Source organism: Amblyomma americanum, chromosome 1 (assembly GCF_052857255.1).
Source record: "Amblyomma americanum isolate KBUSLIRL-KWMA chromosome 1, ASM5285725v1, whole genome shotgun sequence".
In the NCBI taxonomy this organism is placed as follows: Eukaryota; Metazoa; Arthropoda; class Arachnida; order Ixodida; family Ixodidae; genus Amblyomma; species Amblyomma americanum.
Genome location: NC_135497.1, coordinates 123,484,239 through 123,503,881, shown reverse-complemented (window position 1 = coordinate 123,503,881; position 19,643 = coordinate 123,484,239). Strand labels below are relative to the sequence as shown.

Here is a 19,643-nt window from a genome sequence, read left to right as displayed (position 1 = left end):
TGTTTTTTCCCTCCCACATTTTGCTCCCTCTCACACACATAGTGTCAAGCTATGTTAAAGGAAAAAAATGCTCACAGGCCACCCAAGCATAATAAGAGAGGAGCATGCATAGAAATGAACTGTCTAAAGAGCCATGCAATAATGAAACCCATGATTGTCCAGTCAATGCAGCAGGTGGTCTGGACAGGTGCAATTGCACATATCACAGCTGTCAGTTCCATACTCTGTCTTGTCTCATTGGAGTAAAGGCTAGGGACATGAGGTAGCAGTTTAGTTTATGGGGGCTTAACGCCCCAAAGTGATTCAGGCTATGAGGGATGCTGTAGTGAAGGGTTTCGGAAATTTCAACCACCTGGAGTTCTTTAATGTGCACTGGCATCACACAGTACACGGGCATCTAGAATGTTACCTCCATTGAAATACAACCACCATGGCCGGGTTCTAACCTGCGTTTTTTGGGTCTGAAGCCGACTGCCACAATCACCGAGCTACCGCGGCGGCTGCCATGAGGCAACAGCTTCCATAAGTAACTCTTCTCGCAAGACAACCACATAGGTCTCACAAAGCCATCGCCTCGCTTTCACACAACTGTAAACAAGCTGCAAGACTGAATACGACCAGTGGGTGCAAAGCAGAATACAGTCAAGCCCATCTGTAATGAATCTGACGGTCACGCAGACTGTATACGCGGTATCCAAAGTTTGTCGTAAGTGGACGTGCCCTATTATAGCCAAAACAGTCAGAAAAAGAGTGGCATTTATCTCCTAAAAAATTCCATCGTGCAGATCTGTTTCTTCAAAGCAGGCCCTATCAAGCCACTTTCTAAGCTATCCAGCGCGGTCATGTACTCCTGGCCGAGACCCTTGTTGTGGACGAGCCGCTTCAGGAACACAATAATGCCGATAGCAACTGAGGCGTTCACGGCAAATGGTAGCAGGTCGGCATGCTTGTCTTCAAACCTCAATAAAGTTGTAAGGATGCAGCAACGAAGTGACCGCAGCTCATATGCACGCAGAACATACAGTATGCACCACCCTTGTGTAAAGCTCTCCAGCAGCACAATGGACTCTAAGCAAAGCTACACCTCACCACAGTTACTAGGTTCTTGACGCAGCCTTTGCACGGAGGTAGAGCTGCATACACCTACAAACCGGACAGGAATTAGTGCTTTACCCGAAAGCCATCGGCTACTGCCCGATTCCAGTTTTCATTGGTTGGTGCACACTGCTCAACTGCTCTAAATAAGGATAATGGAGACTGGCTGCCTTATGTGCGCTGCCTGCACACGGCAGCAGCGCAGAAAGCAGCGATCTGTACAACTTCGTGACCGGATGGGCCAGCAGACATACCTCGTGACAGTTATTCTGATCTCTCATATTACTGCCATTGGTTATCACCAGTAGTGTGCAGTAGTTTCACTTTCAATGCTGCCCCGGCACGCTTTGCCGGCAGTTGACTATAATTTCAATGCTCCCTTTATTGTTTTTTGCAGGCGTACACTGTCTTCAGGGGGAGATCATGGGAACTGGGAACAAACGTCCTTCAGTCCGCGTGCTGGCGGCATGCGCGCGTTTTTCAACTTCGAGGCGAACTTGCTGCACCTCCTCGTTCATACAACTGAGTGGTTCAGCCACTGTTGCTTATTTTAGCTGAGACACAGTGCCACAGCCATAATACATATTTTGATGGTAACACCGCCCTCGTTCATAGTAAGCGAGCGTTCGTTATAGCTGCGACCATTATCAGCAAATACGTAGGTACTGTCAGTGTTGGGACCTTGGTTTCAAGAAGCAAGTTAAAAATAGTAAAGATGTCAATACTGATGTTTGGATAACTGGCGCCAACGTTGCCATATCCCACTCTAGCAACCACAAACCAAATGCATCCGCTCAGTTTCTGCTGCAGGGCTCCTTTGTTAACATCAGAAGATGATGCCAAGACAATGCTTTACACAAGTCAAACAATGACTCACCACATTTGCCTAGTGAGGCCCATATTCCTACAGTCTATTCAGGCATTCACAAACCATGTAATGAGCAATGTTCAGCTCACCTATCAATCCAGAAAAGCACCGACTGGAAGACTGCCACAGAGACAGGGGAATAGTGGCGATTAAGCCCCTTGTTGAGCACAATGCTAGTGCGACGCGTGCCATCCAAGCGTGCTCGCTCAATGCGGGCTGTGCCCAGGTCACACCAGTAGACTAGGTCCCTCTCCAAGTCTAGAGTCAAGTCAGACACTTGAATCAGCTCGTCGTGCACAATGGTCTGCCGCTCCTTTGTCTCCAAATCGAAGCGCTCAATACGTGGCCATTCACCGGCATCACTCCAGAAGAGCAGCCTGCCCAAGGAGACAATAACTATGAATGTAAACCAACAACATCATAATGCGAGAAGTACCAAAACAATTTGCTCATTTTTGTTGATGAACATGTCCTCGTGTACCACTGTTTGATGTGGGCAACAAGCAAAAGCATTTCTATGCATGCACAGGATGAGCGCATACAACTGTAGAAAACTCTACACTGTGGCCTGCCTGTAAAAACTGGTTGATGTCCACATTGACATTGAAGGTCAAAAGGCCCTTCACTTCCATAACACCACTAACTTGAACACAATCACAGGTAGATTAGTTAGATTTTTGATAACAAAAGCACTAACAAAAATAAATTATGAACTTTGGACCTTTTTAACTTTGGTCAAACAGCACTCAATTACCTGGTAAACTGCAATGATGAATTTTTACAATGGCAAGGAAAATGAGCCTGTTAAATGACTGCTGGGCCCCTGATCTCCCCAATGTCAAAACTGAAGCTCGACTAATTTGTCATTGTAAAAGCTTGTCATTGCAGTTGAGCCAGACCCCAAGCGCTAGTGAACAGGAAACTTTGCTCACGCACTCAACATTGTTTTCTTGAAGGGTAGAAAAAAACAAATCAATGCATCAAAACAGGTAATGATTGCTTTACACTTTTTATAGCTTCTTAGTATATTTCAGCATGGTGATTAATATCAGACAGTGCTTGCGTGCCTGATAATTCCATTCACAGCTGTTCCAGGCCCACGTAATAAGTAGATTCTTAAATGAAAGGTATATTAAACCACACGATATCAAAATGCAAAACAGAAATAAGTCTTTAATAAGAGCAGAAAAAGAATTAGGAGTACAATCCTGAGGCAAAAGTTGCAGTTATCTATGCTATATATCTATGCTATATCTATGCTTAGTATCTATTCTATATGTTACGCATAAAAAAAGATTTCTTCTGGAGCAATGGAATGACATTCATCACAACATTTGAGTGAGAGTTTTGATTCCTAGCTCATCTGCAATACTTTCCACAATGAGCAAACTGCCGCAAGCAAGCACATGTTGCCCTTTAATCCCCTAGCAGACTTGGAAGAGCAAGGCTTGCCATAGGCGGACTCATTTCTGACTCGTGACAAGTACAGATTCTTGTGTGTTTTTTAGCACCCTGAGTGTGGCTTAAGGTGAGTAGGGCTCATTCGAACATTTTATTCGTTTGCAAACAGATGGCAAAATGGGTGCAATAACCATTTTTGAAACTTCTTAAAAATGTGTCCGTTAGGGGGTTATTTACTTCCTGTAGTACCACAGTCATGTGCTTCTGTACAGTCCTGTTTCCATTCATGAAAGCACAACCAAACTTCAACTGAGACGTCCTAACAATAGGCAACCTACAGCATCAAATTGAAGTCCTACAAGTTCACACAGCAAAGAGCACTCACCTTCTGAAGGGATGTACTACTAAAGCATTGACCCTGTGAAGGTTAGTGTCCACGAGCACACTAACACCAGATCCATTCAGGTAAAAAGACTCAATACGAGCACCTTGACTGCTATAGACAGCTCTGTACAAAAGACCTGGAAAGAGAAGTTTTGAACTGGATTTATACTTTCTTAGCTGCTGATAAACAGATAGTTTGAAGCTGGTACAGCAGATAGAATGGCACAGCAAACTCTCTTAAAGCGGAACTTGGAGGAATCATGAAAATCATTTTGGTTCGTCTTATCAGTAGAACTGCCAAAAAAAAGTGATTATGCCTTATGACCTTCCAACAAGTAAATACATGCAAAAATTGCATTTTTTCGCCTCTTCACAACCAAAAGCAATGGAGCCACGGCCACGCAGCCACAGCTCACTACTTGCAGTGCACACAGCGCGACTAGCAATCGCGGGCAGTGCTTAATGCTTGAGGGTGCGGTCGCAGCTAATGCTTTCCTATCATCTGTAGTGGTGCGGTAGAGCATTAAGAACATTCGAAATTCTGCATATTGTACACAATGCACACTGACTGGGGAATTTTATGAATTTGTATCATCCGAAATTCGTACAAACCGAGTTTGTATCATAGAGATTCTACTGTATTAGGGCCAAACAGGCAGGCGCATAAACGTGCCACTAAGAAGAGCACAAAAATTCATTAGCTGAAAAACTCATCTAATCTTGCTCTGCCCTGTCGAAAATGCTCAAAATATGAAAAACGCACTTTCTCACTAAATTGCAAAAAGTGCCACGATTGCGTTCAAACACAGCAATCAGACTTTCCAAGAGATTATCGAGGCAAACTTTATCACCAAGTTCCAGGACATGTGCATTACAAAATATTCGCTTCCATTACAGGCAGAAGAGATAGTCTACATGGATAAGTGCTTGACGGTTCATAGTACTCATTGAGATACTGACTGAACTGGTGAAATAATTCGTTTATATCCTTAGCTTCTCCACATCTACCAGTGGGAGCAATGTACTAATGAAAATGCTGATCACATCATTCCTTCTGCATTGCCAATGAAACCACCTGGCATGCCAACAGCTAGTCAAGTTTGGCCACCCATCGGACTACAACAAGCACATCAACCACAAAGCCAATGCAAGAATGAAATTGGAGAATGTCCCAAGTCCCACCTGAAGAGGCATCAGCAGCCAGTGCAGTGACTCTGGTGTTGTTCAAAACAGCCATAGGTGTAACATCATAGCCATCGATGCGGGCCCGATACAATCGCTCTCTGCTTGAAAATATTACAGCCTCTTCAGTGGGAAGGACATGAATTGAATCCAGGGGCATCTCACTGAATTGTGCTTGCAAGAGAAGTGGTGGGACTGTAGGATCGGATCCAACAGGGTAAACTACTGTTCTGTGATTCTGCAGGAACACCAACAGAGTGTCAGAACCACCAAGAGGCAAGCATGTGTGGCTGCCTTCTTGAGGGAGGCATATTCCATTACAGGGCACGGGCAACTGCTGGCAGGGGTGTCTTGAAACTGGAAAGCAATGAACTTTATGTAAGTACTTCCTTTTGTCCAGTGTGCTGTTCTGCACAGAAGCACAGAATGTTCACTGCACAACATACATTGTCAAATGTGCACTTTTTACTGAAAACTGCTACAGCTGCCTGAAATTCCTAAAACTTCCAACTGTAATTTACACCTGTTCATTTATTCAAATCTTGTGCAATAGTTACACTGCTAGCAAACTCATACTAACATGTACCGCATTTACTTGCATAATTTGCGCACCCCCAACTTCTCACCTAAATTTATGAAAAAAAAAAACCTTTATTCTCATATTTTGTACACTGCTGCGCCAGACCACCATGAACGTGGGTGCACGCAAGGCAGGCTTGGGAAGATTGGCGTGGCCACGTTGCCATGTGCGATTGCGAAAGGTGCACCTTTACTCTGCTCACTCATACTGGCCGTCGCTTTCCCGGACGAAAAGCTACGCGCACCTGAATCCAAAACTACCCAACCATTTGCTGCTCGGTTTGCCGCTGCATGCAAAAGTGAAGTTTTTTTGCCTGTTATCTCCTGTGCCTCCCACCGCTGTCTTTGCGATTGTATTGTGCGTTTACTGCTTTGAGCTGCACACGTGCCGTCAGGACATCCTGTGTGGAACTGCACATAGTGGGGCGGGGCTGGAGGGGGCATGCATCTTATATTTGGAGTCAACTATTTTTTTTTTTTTTTGCCCAGCAAGTGGCGGGTTGATGCGTAGGCGGCAATACATGGTATATATAGTACGTGTTACGACATTCGTAGTTTTTTTATTAAGTGTGCAGAAAATTTTCGTGTAATTTGCACACCCCGTTTTTGAAGCCTTAATTTAAACAAAAAAGTGCGCAAATTATGCGAGTAAGTCAGTGTGTAATAGAACAAGCACTATACTCCATGAAAAAGCAACGGCAGACTACCATCATTTGATTTCAGTTAATCATGCAATCATCCCACCAACACTTAACTTCCAGATTTCTTTATCAAACTCAATTTCTCTGTCCTTACTAGAGCCAAGTTATTAGAGGCAAACTGTACTGGTATGCAATCCACATACAGTAAAACCTTGAGAATTTGTTATCAGTTAATTTGAAATTAGATAATTTTCACAATTTCTGCTGTTCCTTAATTTACAATGTAAATTTTACTGGATAATTCGAGCCAGCAGCTTGCCCCAGCTCAGTTAATTCAAAGACCTGGGGTGCTATGCTGAAAAGGCCCAAAATTCACTGCAAAGTCCGCTACATCCAAGTTCAACTTGTAATAGTGTCGTGAAACTTATAATACCCAACTATGCCAGCCTGCATTATGCAGTGCAATGCTTAATCACTTATACTCATCAATTCTTCTTGCACCATCCCTAAGACAGCAGAGGCATTCTGACAGTGCGTCAGAACTTACACCAGCCAGAGACCCCCTACGGTCTACAGGTACTCGACTACCATTTGGCAGCATTGACATGCTCAGGCCACACTGGTGCTGATAAAGTATAGTTTCCATACCGTGCACGCCGCTCAGAAATTGTCAATACAAAATGCACTGGATTGGCCCTAGAGACCGCGCGTGCATTTTTCTCATTGCTCCTCCTCAACCCACAGCTGCCCTTCTGCTCTTACTCCTCCACTACATCACACACCTGAACTTAGCCGTTCTCCTTGCGCGCAAAGAATGTCGGAGTATAAAAATGCTGGCGAACGGCAAAAAGCTTTGCCAGTAACTGAATTGCACAGAATATGTGATCATGTTCTGCAGAAATTGAAACCAGTGTGTCTGAATTTCAGGCAACCAGCAGTCATGAAGTTACCACGAAGTCCAAATGAGCTCCCACTGCAAAGGGAGTTGATGCTAAACGTCGACTGGAGTTGTGCAATACTCAATTTTTGAGCTCACTTGAATACCACATATAATAGCTATTGGGTCATTTCATGCAAAAGGAGATGCACCTATTCACTGACATTTGCCTGAAAAAAATCGCCAGTTAAGACAAGTCCAAATAGAAGTGTAGATGCCTTCTTCTGAAGAGAAATCTTTCTCAAAATTTCATGCTTCAATGTGTAAGAAATTGCCTTAATCTGCTTATTTTTGTAGAAAATTATTGTTCAGGAACCATTCCTTGCCGCAAAAGTTTGTGCATAGACAGGTAATGAAATGCCCTGTCATGCCCTGTCGTGCCCCAAAAGCTGAACCGTGGATGATGCCATTTTGATTCAAAATTGAAGCACTTAACAAGAGACAATTTTCAGGGTTTCTGCATTTTTTGAAGTAAAAAATTTAATGTCTACATTTTGAGACATAACTTTTGCAGTATTCTCTAAAACCTTGTAATAGAATTGTTTGTGTAAAAATTTAAAACCGCCTTTTCGCTGGTCTTCAAATTTAATTGCAAATATCTTGATTTGCACAAAAACGGCCTAGTTGAGGGCCAAAAAACGCCATGTGAGCAAAGGCACATGACGAAACAAAAATGGCCAAATGGTTAAACCATTTAATTTGTTGTTGGTGAGAAATCATTCTTTAAAAAGGAGTCAACAGTGCGGTGACCAGGCACCTACCCTGCTGGCGATGCGTGGCAGCGTCTCCTATGGCTGAGTGAAGATAAATGGAGCGTGTTAGATAAATGCTTACTTATATAACATGTTCCAACTGGCTCTTTAAATCCTGCATAATCACCTTTAGCATCCATTATTGCCCGATTTTCACTTCACTACCTGCCAATATGCAGAGAAACAGTCCGCAGTCTTAAATCACTTCTTCAGAACCTTGTTTTTCTTAGTGGTTTGTTATTATGGAAGAAACGCTTTATGGACACTTTTGCTCGGGAACCAAAGTGTCCATATTAATGAGGCACGACTGTACGTAACTATATCAGTCTTTACTATATCAGTTGTTGGTGATGGCATGGCTTTAAAAAAGCGGTCTGGTAATTAACTGGCTACTTACTGAACACAGTGTTGGTTTAGAAAAGAAACTCACAAATACCTTCCAATCTGCTCTTATTGTTGCTTTGTGTGATAATTATTTTCAGTCATCACATCCCATGTTTTCGATTTTGTGTATGTCTTGTGGAAGTACCACATTTGCACAAATACAGTGTGGCTAAGAATGTAGCGAGAGTTTGATTTCATGTGAAAACCAAAGTTTTGCGTGAGCATGGCATCATTTTCCACAGCCACAGCATCATTTAAGAGGCAATAGTTAAGAAACGTTCATGACACAGTCGAGGCATGGAGGTACCGATCATGCAGTGCCGCTGTTTCCCTGTACTTCGCATTGTTGCGCTGCGAATGTTCGCCCTTTTCTTCCATTCCCTACTCTTCACTGCACTTTTACTGCCTCTCCTTTCTCAGCGAACCGCACTGCCTTCTTTCTGCGTTCATAGCCAGCTTTACTTTTTTTTTTCCATGCAAGCCGTGCACTTTGCCTCACAAGGCCTTGCAGAAGTTGGCTTCTCCTCAAAGCTTCCAAGCTTAATGGTGATGCTATCTCAAAGAGCACCATTTTATCATCTTTGGTATCCGTTTGGCTCTAAATATTGACCTTGCGTGTGCCACGTTGTCATCATTTCGTGGGAAGGAGGTCGCCACAGCTAGACACTCTTTACTACAGCATTTTCTTTGAAAAAAATCTTTACTGCAACTGAATAACAAAAATGTAGAGCCGTCTAAGGAAGGCGAAATGGGACCGTAGTTTCATTTTACTATATCAGAGTTTTAGTGCGCTAGCATATAGTGGGCATTCTCTGCATTTAGCCATTCAGTCTGTTTGTCTGAAGCTGGTTTTGTGGCAGGCTGCTCACCTGCCCACCACCTGGTGGGCATATATATATATATATATAGCAACCTTCCCATCATGTCAGGTGGCAGCTCAACTAATTGTGAGAGGCTGCTCGGGAGGAGCAACCTGGGTCGCAACCCAACTCAAGTAACCCAAGCACCACCGATGCCAGCACCTGTCATAGAAGGGCAGTGGTGCATCGCTTAACCGCTGCGCCAGGAGTGGTATGTGCTCTCCTAGGGATCTGTGAATGTAAAGTAGAGAATGACCAAAATGAACATACTCATTATCGCTGTCCAAACAACTGCCATCCTTGAACACTGGATCTAAACACCGACACCAAAGTGAAAACCGAATCGCTAGAGCATTTGGCCTAACAACGTAAATCAACCGTCATTTTTGTTTACTATAGCAGGATTCTTCTGTATAGTGAATAACATGGCATGTCCTGTATACCTTAGGAACTCCATCCAAACATTCTTTAAGTATAATTGAAATGGTGAAATCGCTCCACTGGGCTGTCTTATCATAAGATGTTCGATGCTGATGGCAGCTACTAATGCCATGAGTGAACCTGGAAGTAAAAGCTGTGGTTTACCTGGCTGTAGCAGGTGCTGGTTCCACATCGATGAGACTTTTTTTTTAATGATTTTTCGCCAAAAACAATAAGTACTCCTCCAATTTTTTGACATGAGAAACTAATTGAATGGCTTTACTATTTGGCTATTTTTGTTTTGCATGTGCCGTTGCCCACATGGCACCGAATGTGGCCGCTTGTACAGAAATAGAGATATCTGCAATTAAATTAAAGAAAAACGAAAGGGAAGTTTTCAACTTTAACGCAGACCATGCTTTTACAAGGTTTCCGAAAACATTGAAAAAAAAATTCTGTCCCAAAATTTAGACTCCAAATTTACTTTTAAAACTGCGGAAACCTTGTAATTTTTCTACTAAGTGCTTAAATTTTTAATCAAATTTGCACCATCCACGATTTAGATTTAGGGGCATGACAAGGCATCTCAATACTCGTCTATGTACAGAGGAACTTTAAGGCAAAGAACGGCTCCTGAACAACAATTTTCTGAAAATGCCCTGATCAAGGCAATTTCTTACATTTTGGAGCATGATAGTTGGAGAAAAAGACTCCTTCAAAAGAAGGCTCCAATTTTTTCAGCCAAATCTAAAATGTCAAGAAATTAGTGAGCCTCCTTTCACGTAGAACGACCCCATCACATTACACTAACAATACTTGCCAAGATGCTCAGGAAAGTCATCAGCACTGGCGAGCTTCATATAGCTCAGTGGCTGGGTGCTATTCCAAACAAGGTGCGGTATATCCCGAGAGCTGTGGGTCATGGAGTATATGCTGCCATTTCCAAGGCTGTACAACAGCTTCTTCCCACTTGCCGCAAACACCACATGGCCTTGGCTGCCACCGCCAGAAAGGAGAACTTCGGAAAAGTTTCCTGTAGTTTGATAGCTTGCACACATTAAAGCACCCTTGTTAGCATCACTCCAGCATACTTCTTCTTGCAAAGGGTTCACATCAAGGCCTGCACGGAGAGAAAAAAAACAACCTGTGACCCCTTGTGCAATTGCCTGACACCGGTCTAGAACAAGTCATACTTACAAGCTGCAAGCCACCTGTGAAAATATAAGTAGATCATCATGAAACTGTCTACTAGGTAGCATAATGCCATGGCAAACATACGCAATGTCATGGTAAATGTGCGTGCAGGTGTGGCCAAAGTATTACAGAGTATACATCAGAAACTGAAATTTTCTCCCGCATTCTGTCCAGAAAATATCATTTTTTGGGGCCATACACAAGCGCAGCAGTGGCATGTGCTAACATTTGTATGAAGTACAGCAGAATCTCGGTGATACGGATCTCAAGGGGAGGTGAAAATATTCGTATCACCTGAAATTTCGTATCACCAAAAATGAGCGAAATCAGTCCCGAAACCATGAGACATGCACAAAAAAAAAAAAAACATCTATTTACGAGGAAAGAAACAACGTATGTCATTCTGAGTCTCCTTCTCTGCGAGGTCGGCCAGCAGAGAATTTTCGAAGCTGAAGAAGTTGGCTGTAGTGTTCTCACGCACAGTCTCGGATGTCACAGCACGCCGCAGAATATCGAGAGCGTGCATAGTGTCGGCTGCCGACGATGGTTGGTCATCACCATTTTGGCACTCGTCTTCTTCACTTCTTTCGTCACTGGTCGAAATTCCAGGCTGCGACGATACATCCTCCACGATTGCTTCCACTGTGCGCAAACCACAGGTGACGAAATCGTCGGCACTGCAGTCAACGCCAAGCTGGTTCCAGACATCAACCGGAATTGAATGTGCCACTTGCGAGGTGGTGGCCACTGTGGATTTAAAAATCCCACACTTTGCGAAATAATTCGCGATGGTTGCAGGAGACGCGCTCCCAGGCCTCGGTGCACTGGGAGTGTGTGCAAGCACCGGGCGGGAGGGAGAGGTGCCTCGGTGCACTGGGAGTGTGTGCAAGTAGCGGAAAGGCTGGCGGAACGGGCGCGCAGGGTCGCGAGAAATGTGGAGAGGAAAAATCGCGCCCGACCGGTTGGGTTGGGTTGGCTGGTTCGCGGGGCGAATGGATCAATAAGCAGTGGCGCTAGCCTCGGGCAACAACAAAGCAAAAGGAAAAGGCGAAGAGGCCGCCCCTAAAAACTAGAGAGAGAGAAAGCTTCACTTGCCTCATCAGCCTCCCTGCTGCCGCGGAATCCCAAACCGGCACTGGCACACGATGTGCCGGTGGCGGCTCGACGGTCGCGGTACCGAAGTTCGTATCACCCGGCGCGACGCGGAAAAGTGTTCGGAGCATCCGAATTTTGGCCCATTGTACACAATGCATTTCGGCGGGGGAATTTTACGAATTCGTATCCCCCCGAAATTCGTATCAGCCAGGTTCGTATCACCGAGATTCTACTGTACTTCCTAAGTTTTGCTAGGCGAAGCGCGAGAAGAATGATTACCAAAGCGTCCATAATATTATGACCGGCACTGAACAAGTACTGTGCCTACAGACAGCTGTTTAGTTCTGTAAACCATAAGCAAGGCCAAAAGAACCTGCTACCTACAAATTCCCCATCTTCACATTTTTGCTGCAGGTGAGCGTAGTGTCTACAGACATGAAGTCTCAAATCAAATGAGCAAGGTTGAAGCTCCAATGCCACAGCACAGCTGTAACACATTATATATGAACTAGCAAGGCAGGTGGCAGACAAAATGCAATTTAAACAGATATGTATGAGGCAGGGAACGCATCAGTGATATAAGTCAATGCTATAAAGCCTTTTCCCAGTAGAACAAAAATTTAATTACTGCTACAAGAGTAGGTCATCTTTTATCAAACTTTAATTTAATTGTTGTTCTCCACTTGAAATCCTCCTCTGTGCATTCCTCGAACAGACGGGCTTGGCGTCCCGTCTGTTCTCCGCCAGGTAGTTATGTGCAGTGACCGAACTCTCCGCGAGTGCTACCTTGGACGATTAACAGCTGGATGCCCCACTCCAGCTGTAGTGTACACAGTGTTGTGCGCGTGTTTTTATCCCTTTTTCATGAACATATCATGCCTGTATATATTTATTATTGTGTAAATAGTCTTCGTGTACATCACCTCTCCCCCTATTCTTTCTTCCTGTCCCCTCACCTCTTTCATTTCATTTCTCCATTCTGCCAGCTATCCTTTATTTCTGCTGCCCCAGCTCAGGTGCTTCAGTATCGATAGCGGATGCCGGGGCTAGCAAAAATCTTTTCCTTCCTTGTTTATCATTAGTTTTAATAAAACCACTTCCTACTACTACTACTACTTGAAATCCTGAACAGGGTTTATTACGTGCAAAATTTCCACAAAACATGGGCGCCTATTTAAAAAGGTGTACATGAGAAATGTCCACTTATATTTAGATGCATGCACCACGCCCAACACAAGTATCTGCATTTTATGCAGACACTAAGTGGGCACTAAACGATAACACTATGTCCTGCTGGACAGAAATTAGTGCCTCAAGATTGCGCTGTTACAAAGAGCAGTGTTTGGATTAACCAGGAAATTATGTAAAAGCAAAAGCTGTAGTAGCATCCCTTGAGAATTGCCATAACTGCACCAAGCCAAGTAAATCCTTCTCCAGCCAGGACTGATTCATCACTTTCACATAAAAAAAACTGTTTCAAGGGACAAGTACCTTCAAAATAGGAGAAAACAGCACGGCAAGTGCTGCCAAAACATGGGGATGCAAACTGTTACCCATTTTGCAATGGCATTCTGTCAGCCTGCTTGAAGCTGTTGTGTTCAACAACGTCAGTCTAGTGTAGCTTCTTGTTTCCATTAATGTTTCCTTTTAGTGTCACCTTAATTGGACACTAAAACAATATGTTAACGCTGCATTGGGAGAGTACCCTTCACAAGTTTGGCCAGAATTTTTAATGCAGAAAGAGAAGCCTCCGTAGTAAAGATTACAAATGAAGCTCTTAATTTCATTTTCCTGTTTGAATCCCCATAAGGAATGTGGTAGTAACTGTTATTTCAGCAATGGATAATTCTCCACTGCTCTTGGTGAATAATGAGGCGCCACACGCGAAGAGAGTGAAGGCATCTGAAAACTGAACCAGCAGGGTAGCAAAAACAAACAAAAGCAAAAAAACTACAAAAAGCATTCTTGCAAATAGACTCCTCCTACTATCACTGGCAAAACTACCCACAGACATTGACATTAGATCATACATAGTTCAGCACCTTGAGCCCAACACAGGATGCTGCTGAGAGCCCATACCTGGAAGGCTGAAGCATACACTGGCGTACCTCAGGGTGAGTCAGCAAAATGCATATCCAGTGAAGTTTTGCATTCTCATACTTTTGTATGGCTTTCAATCAACCTGCTGGGTCACCAATTTCAATAAAGTATGACCCAACAACACTAGCCTTGAAATCAGCAGATTGCCAGCCAAATGTGACACTCAGAATCCAGTTATACTTTTGTCTTGACAGGTGAAGGCAAATGGAATTTAGCCAAATTTAAGCTTCTTTGTTGCAAAAAAATTATGTGAGCTATATTACAAGGGCTTACCCTGTGCATCTACGTACTGAAAGCAGCAATCACTGCGCTGCCTTTCATTCCTTTCAACAACATTTGCTCTTCATGTGACAGAGCAGTGACTGAACAATACTTCAAGAAAGTGATTAGGCAGCCTTGGCCAATTATGACCAGCTGCACATTTACATCATGAGGAGCTGGCACTGCATTTTACTTTGCAATTTCCTGGTTTCCCAAAGCTATGTTCGAGATGAATGTGGTTCCCCATAAAATTATCTATCAGTCTAGACAAACAGTTTTCCTTTAGAGCCCTTTCAAAGGTGTTGCAACCTCGCACCTCAAAAACAAGGCAAAATTGTGGTGCATACTCAATTAGCACTAACATGCAAAGCAGCTGCCACAGTCAATAGGAACTGGTTCAAGCAGCCATACATGAGTACAGCTATATTAGAAGAACTGAATAAAAGGGATGTTCCAGCCCTGAGAATTACCTTTCACTGGAACATTCTTGGGGCTATTCCACGTATGCAGTGTCCACGAAACAGAGCCGTTAAGGTGTGCTGCTTTCACTGTCATCAAGTCCTGGTCAGCAGCAGCCCGCTCCCGTTCCATCCAGAAGATGAGCCTAAAGGTATGCATATTCATATTTTATTCCCATGCATATTGTATTGCAAAGATATACCCCATGCACATACCATATAAACACCTATAAGGGCCGCACCTGTGTATGGGCAGCACCCTGTTTTCACCAAGGAAATATTTAAAAAAATAATATCCCTGTAAGAGCCGCACCCAAACTTTCCACAACACACGTGCCATGGCCTCTGTGATCAGCTCCGGCTGCGAGCAACTGTGCACTTGATCGCGGAGGCGGCGCATGCACACAAGAGCTTCCAGGTGCCACCTGCAGATGGCACCCGAGGCCACAGCTCATCATCATCGTCAACTTTTTCCTCCGCTATCCATATCTGCATCAGTATCACCAGCTCCAGCCTTTTGTGGCTGTCAAAGGAACGGGAGCAGTGGTAGCATGTCAGTTCACCGTAGTTGTGACTTTAGCTGTTTTTGAGATAAGCCTCCGGGAGGAGAATGACTTTGGAGCTGAAGGCAAAGGCCTCTGCAGGTTTCATAGCAAGACTTCAGCCATGAACTTATGCTTCACACTCACCACACCCAACACCCACAGTCTCGTACCTATCTATGCTGTCCAACCCCACATCCATGGCAGTCGCATTAGAAAGGTAAGTATGCAAGGTTTAAGATCCTGAAGCTGCACATTGACTGAGAGAGGCGCTTTAGTGGATTGCTCCAGGTCAATCATTACCACATGGGGTTCTTTAGCATACATTGATATTGCACAGTACAAGGGTGTTTTTGTAGTTCACCTCCATCAAAATGTGACCACCATAGCTGGAATTCAATCTCATGATCTTGAGCTGGCCACTAAAACGCTGAGACACTAAGCCACTGTGGTGGGTTGGTGGGTACATTAAAAATGTGTGTTAGAAAGGCATTACAGTGACTGACTCCTGAAATAGAGCCGAGGATTAGGCTTTGTCAGCAGTGCATCAGCAGATGCACACACTCCTGAATGATCATTCTTTAGCAGTGGTATACCTAGTTGTTTGAATGCAATGACTGCTGCGGCTGGGATCGAACCTGCGTCTTTCAGGTCAGCAGTCGAGAACCTTAACCACCGAGCCACCGCGACGGCTAACTCTGCGCTGAAGATTTGAATTAAGGGGGGATGAGGGTCGTAAAAACTTGGTTTTTTTTTTGTCAACATAAACTTGGCACACATATGTGTCATAGAATGCTGATTTCAAATACGCATTTAGATTTCAAATATCTCACCTGGAAAGAAATTTATAGCAAAATAACATTCCAATTAGGTAATTTCTTATGGGCCTTTATGATAATTTCTCAGTTAAAAAGCTTTTTTAAGAATATGTAAACATTTCCAAAGGTTCACCGCACATCCTAAAGCTTTCCTTTTTCTTTTAAAGATCATAGATCAGCAATTAGGCCAAGTGTGGGATAATAACTGCCACATTGCTTTTTCTTTCCAACCTTGTTATTCATTTATGATCAACAAGACAAATTTATAGCCATTTTATTAGCTTTAGGATGTGCTATGGGCCTTTGCAAATGTCTGCTTATTCTTAAAAAAGCTTTCTTTTACTGATAAATTACTATAAAGGGCCGTAAGAAATGCCCTAATTAGGATATATTAATATGCCATATATTTTCTTCCAGGTGAGATATTTGAAATCTTAATACATATTCAAAATCAGTATGCTACGGTATACCTGCATGCCAAGTTTAAGCAAGATACGTTAACAAATAAGAAAAAATTTGAGACCCTCATACCCCCTTAATGTGGTCTACTGTAGAAACAAATTGGAAGCTCAAATGCCGACGGCGCTGTTACAGGTAGCGAAAGTGAATGAGATCCGTGGAATCGAGCTACAGTTAAACCTGGAGATAAAGAAACCAAGAGGGGTCCTTAATTTTTCGTAACATGGCAGGTTTTCGTGTGAAAACTCGAAAGGGCTGTGCAGAGTGGAAGGCAAACCGAAAAATAAATGCAGATAAAGTGGCCTAACAAACATTCACTGTAGGCACAAGAAAAGCACGACGGAAGCACCTGGCTAGCAAGACCTAGAAGTAGACTGGAAACAAGCTTTCTGTAACTACGAAAGTCTGGTACATTTTATACAGCTTGCTTCCAGGCTGGTTTCAGAGCTGCAGTATGATAGTTATGAACAGTTAATGCACCACAAGGAGCTCATAGATACAGTTGAACCTCGCTACAATGAAACTGACGGGGTGCGCGAAAAATTTCGTTGAGGCGAAAACAGCCCAAAAACACTGTCAGGTTGGACAACATAGTCTCAAAACATCACTTATTTCCAAAGAAGTCTGTCATCTTCTTCTGCTTCCTTTTTTTTTTGCCACAAGTGCCGTGGCGTGACATTCGCACTCGGTGAGCAGTTGCATCGCGATGTCATCGTGAGCACCAATAAATCTGCGGAGCACGTCAAATGTTTCCGTCACTTTTGGTGCACATGATGGTGCTAAATCCTCTGCGTCGCTGTCATCATCCAATGATGCGGTACTGTGGCGAACGCTCTCAATTATGGCTTCATCACTCAGCTCTTTGGAAGAAAGGAAACTCCGCTTCCTAGACAAAGTCGCCATGCTCGTGTCGATTGCAGCGCAAAAGCACGAGTGAAAAAAACTAGGGCAAACGCGCTGCTGCTGTTGCCAGGCTACTGCGTCCTTTGACGATGGAGTGGTTGTGGCTATGGCTTGGAAGAAAATGGGAGCTTGCATCTGCGCCTTGTCGCAAGGCAGCCAGCCCGACTGTCATCACCACAAAGCAATGGCGGTCTTCATGTGTGTTTGAATGAGTGGCTCAATTGGTTTCAGCGAAAGTTTAGTGAAACAACGCAGCATGGACCTACGGAAGTACATAGATGGACAGCGATATGCTTCTTATTGTAAGATAGATTTTTAAACCCAGCTTTGCATAGCAAAAGTTTTTTTGAAGCAGAAAAGCGCCCCAAAAGCGGTTCGTTGCGATGAGAAATTTGTTCCATTACTTTCTATGGTAAGCTGACGGGGAATTGGAAATATTTAGTTGAAGCGAAAATTTCGTTGAAGCGACGTTAGTTGTAGCGGGGTTCGACTGTAGTCATATTTTTGACAAAATTCCACTGCAAGCCTTAAGTACAACCATGTCCTGCCTAAGATGTAAAAACACTATCAGCTTCAAACCAGCCATGCCTAACAAGAAAATGAATTTTCAACAAGTACGAAATGCACATCATTACAGAAACCTCACCAATGAGGTAGAATAAATGTTATTGGGAGAAAGCTCATAGAGGAGGACATGGCTTCTTGCAGCAGAAGTCAGAACCTTAACAAAGTCTTAGGGAAACAAGAATCGGTAGCACCATGGAAGTGCAATTTTTTTAATCTACAGAAGCTGCAAACCTGTTAATAGCATCCACGGCAAGTCCGCTGACATGTCGCACAGAATCCCAGATGAGGTTGCTGCAGTACCGGCCGCCTGTTGCGCACACCGAGATCTGGCTGCGAATTTCGCTGTTCAGCTGCACAGAGTTTCCCACGTACAGGTTGCCAGATAAGCAGTCGAACGACAGTGCAGTCAACTTCACCAGGGATCCTGTCCAGAACAAAAAAAAAAGCATATATACTGAAAAGACAGTTTGACGTTGTATTGTCCTTAATTTAATGCCATATAGATGTTTTTATTGAAACGTTTTCAACTTCACCACAGAAATAACAAAATACATAATTTTGCGCAAAGTGAGTGTTCCATTTTGTTTTGCAGCTACCTGTACAGCCTTCGTTAAGAAGTACAGAGCCCAAGGGGTTTGCATCCAAGTCATACTGCGCGGCTCATTATGCAGTGCCAGAGTTCGAAATCTCTGAATGCTGAAAAGAAACTTTCCCTCACCTCTCCAAAGGATATGACCTCCATGTATGTTACAAGAGCCCCACTAGCACACGTTAGAATCAAACCCCCTTGGACAAAACTTTTGATTGTACCTTTCATACACAGCTAACACCATTCAATCCAGTTTAAGGAGGGACAAAATTATTCGGAAAAATTTGTTTATAGCTTAATGCATTTACATGAGATTTTTGAGCATACGATCAGAAATAATTTCACGACTACTATCATCACAAAATCTCCCTGTTGTATTGCCAGAAAATGGTTTTCTATTATTTTCCCTATGAAACTTACGAAAAGGCTGCAGAGTTAGGAAAATGTGGTACAAGGCTGGTTCAACATTCACTGCATTCCTACTGGAATTCTACAGGTCAAAACATTTTACTTTTTTTTTTTTGCAAAGACTAAATTCTGGTTTTGAATTTTTGCATTGCAGTGTCTAGAGTCGGAAGAAAACTTCGTAGAAGAAACTTTAAATGAATAAATTTCTAAAACAAATGATGTCCTGACCTGCGAGGAGTGCAACAAAACAAGTGAGGTAAAAATAGATGAAACTGTCGGGAAGAAATCTGCCCCATAATGCGAGTATCCAGGCAGAAAACATAACTGAGAAAAATGCTAGGCATGTGCAAATAGTTTTTGGTCCAAAGTGAATTTGAAGCGAATAGCAATTTTCTTCTAATAATTTCAAAGCGAACATTTTAAATACTTCTGGCCATGTCACACTGACTGAAGATGTGTTGACGTTTTGCAAAAACGGCCATCCGAAATTGGGGGAGTTGACCTACATGCGGAGCCAACATGTTTGTGGGGTGTGAGACCTATCTTTAAGACCCTCGACTACTGGTCTTAATTGCGATTTCGTTGTTGCGCAGCTATTGCTTTTAAGCGACAACCCCTTGAACACCCACTAGGGATATGTACCATGCGCCCACAGTGCAGTGCCGCCTCGCGTCAGGCGTCGGAAAGGGGTACCCATCCCCATGCGCCCCGCCCTGTCGTGCACGTGCCATCGTGCTTGATTTGTG

At 43.5% G+C, this 19,643-nt stretch overlaps 1 protein-coding gene across 1 annotated transcript in view; it reads right to left on the bottom strand.

The window, feature by feature from the left end:
* LOC144113588 (low-density lipoprotein receptor-related protein 2-like) overlaps positions 1-19,643 on the bottom strand; it is a 53,642-nt gene that overhangs the window by 19,131 nt on the left and 14,868 nt on the right. The window contains exons 11-16 of the mRNA XM_077646753.1: positions 18,132-18,324; positions 14,624-14,757; positions 10,324-10,623; positions 4,931-5,287; positions 3,750-3,885; positions 2,053-2,340 (exon numbers count right to left, since the gene is read on the bottom strand). Coding sequence (XP_077502879.1) covers positions 2,053-2,340; positions 3,750-3,885; positions 4,931-5,287; positions 10,324-10,623; positions 14,624-14,757; positions 18,132-18,324 — 1,408 coding nt within the window. The remainder of the gene's footprint in view (positions 1-2,052; positions 2,341-3,749; positions 3,886-4,930; positions 5,288-10,323; positions 10,624-14,623; positions 14,758-18,131; positions 18,325-19,643) is intronic.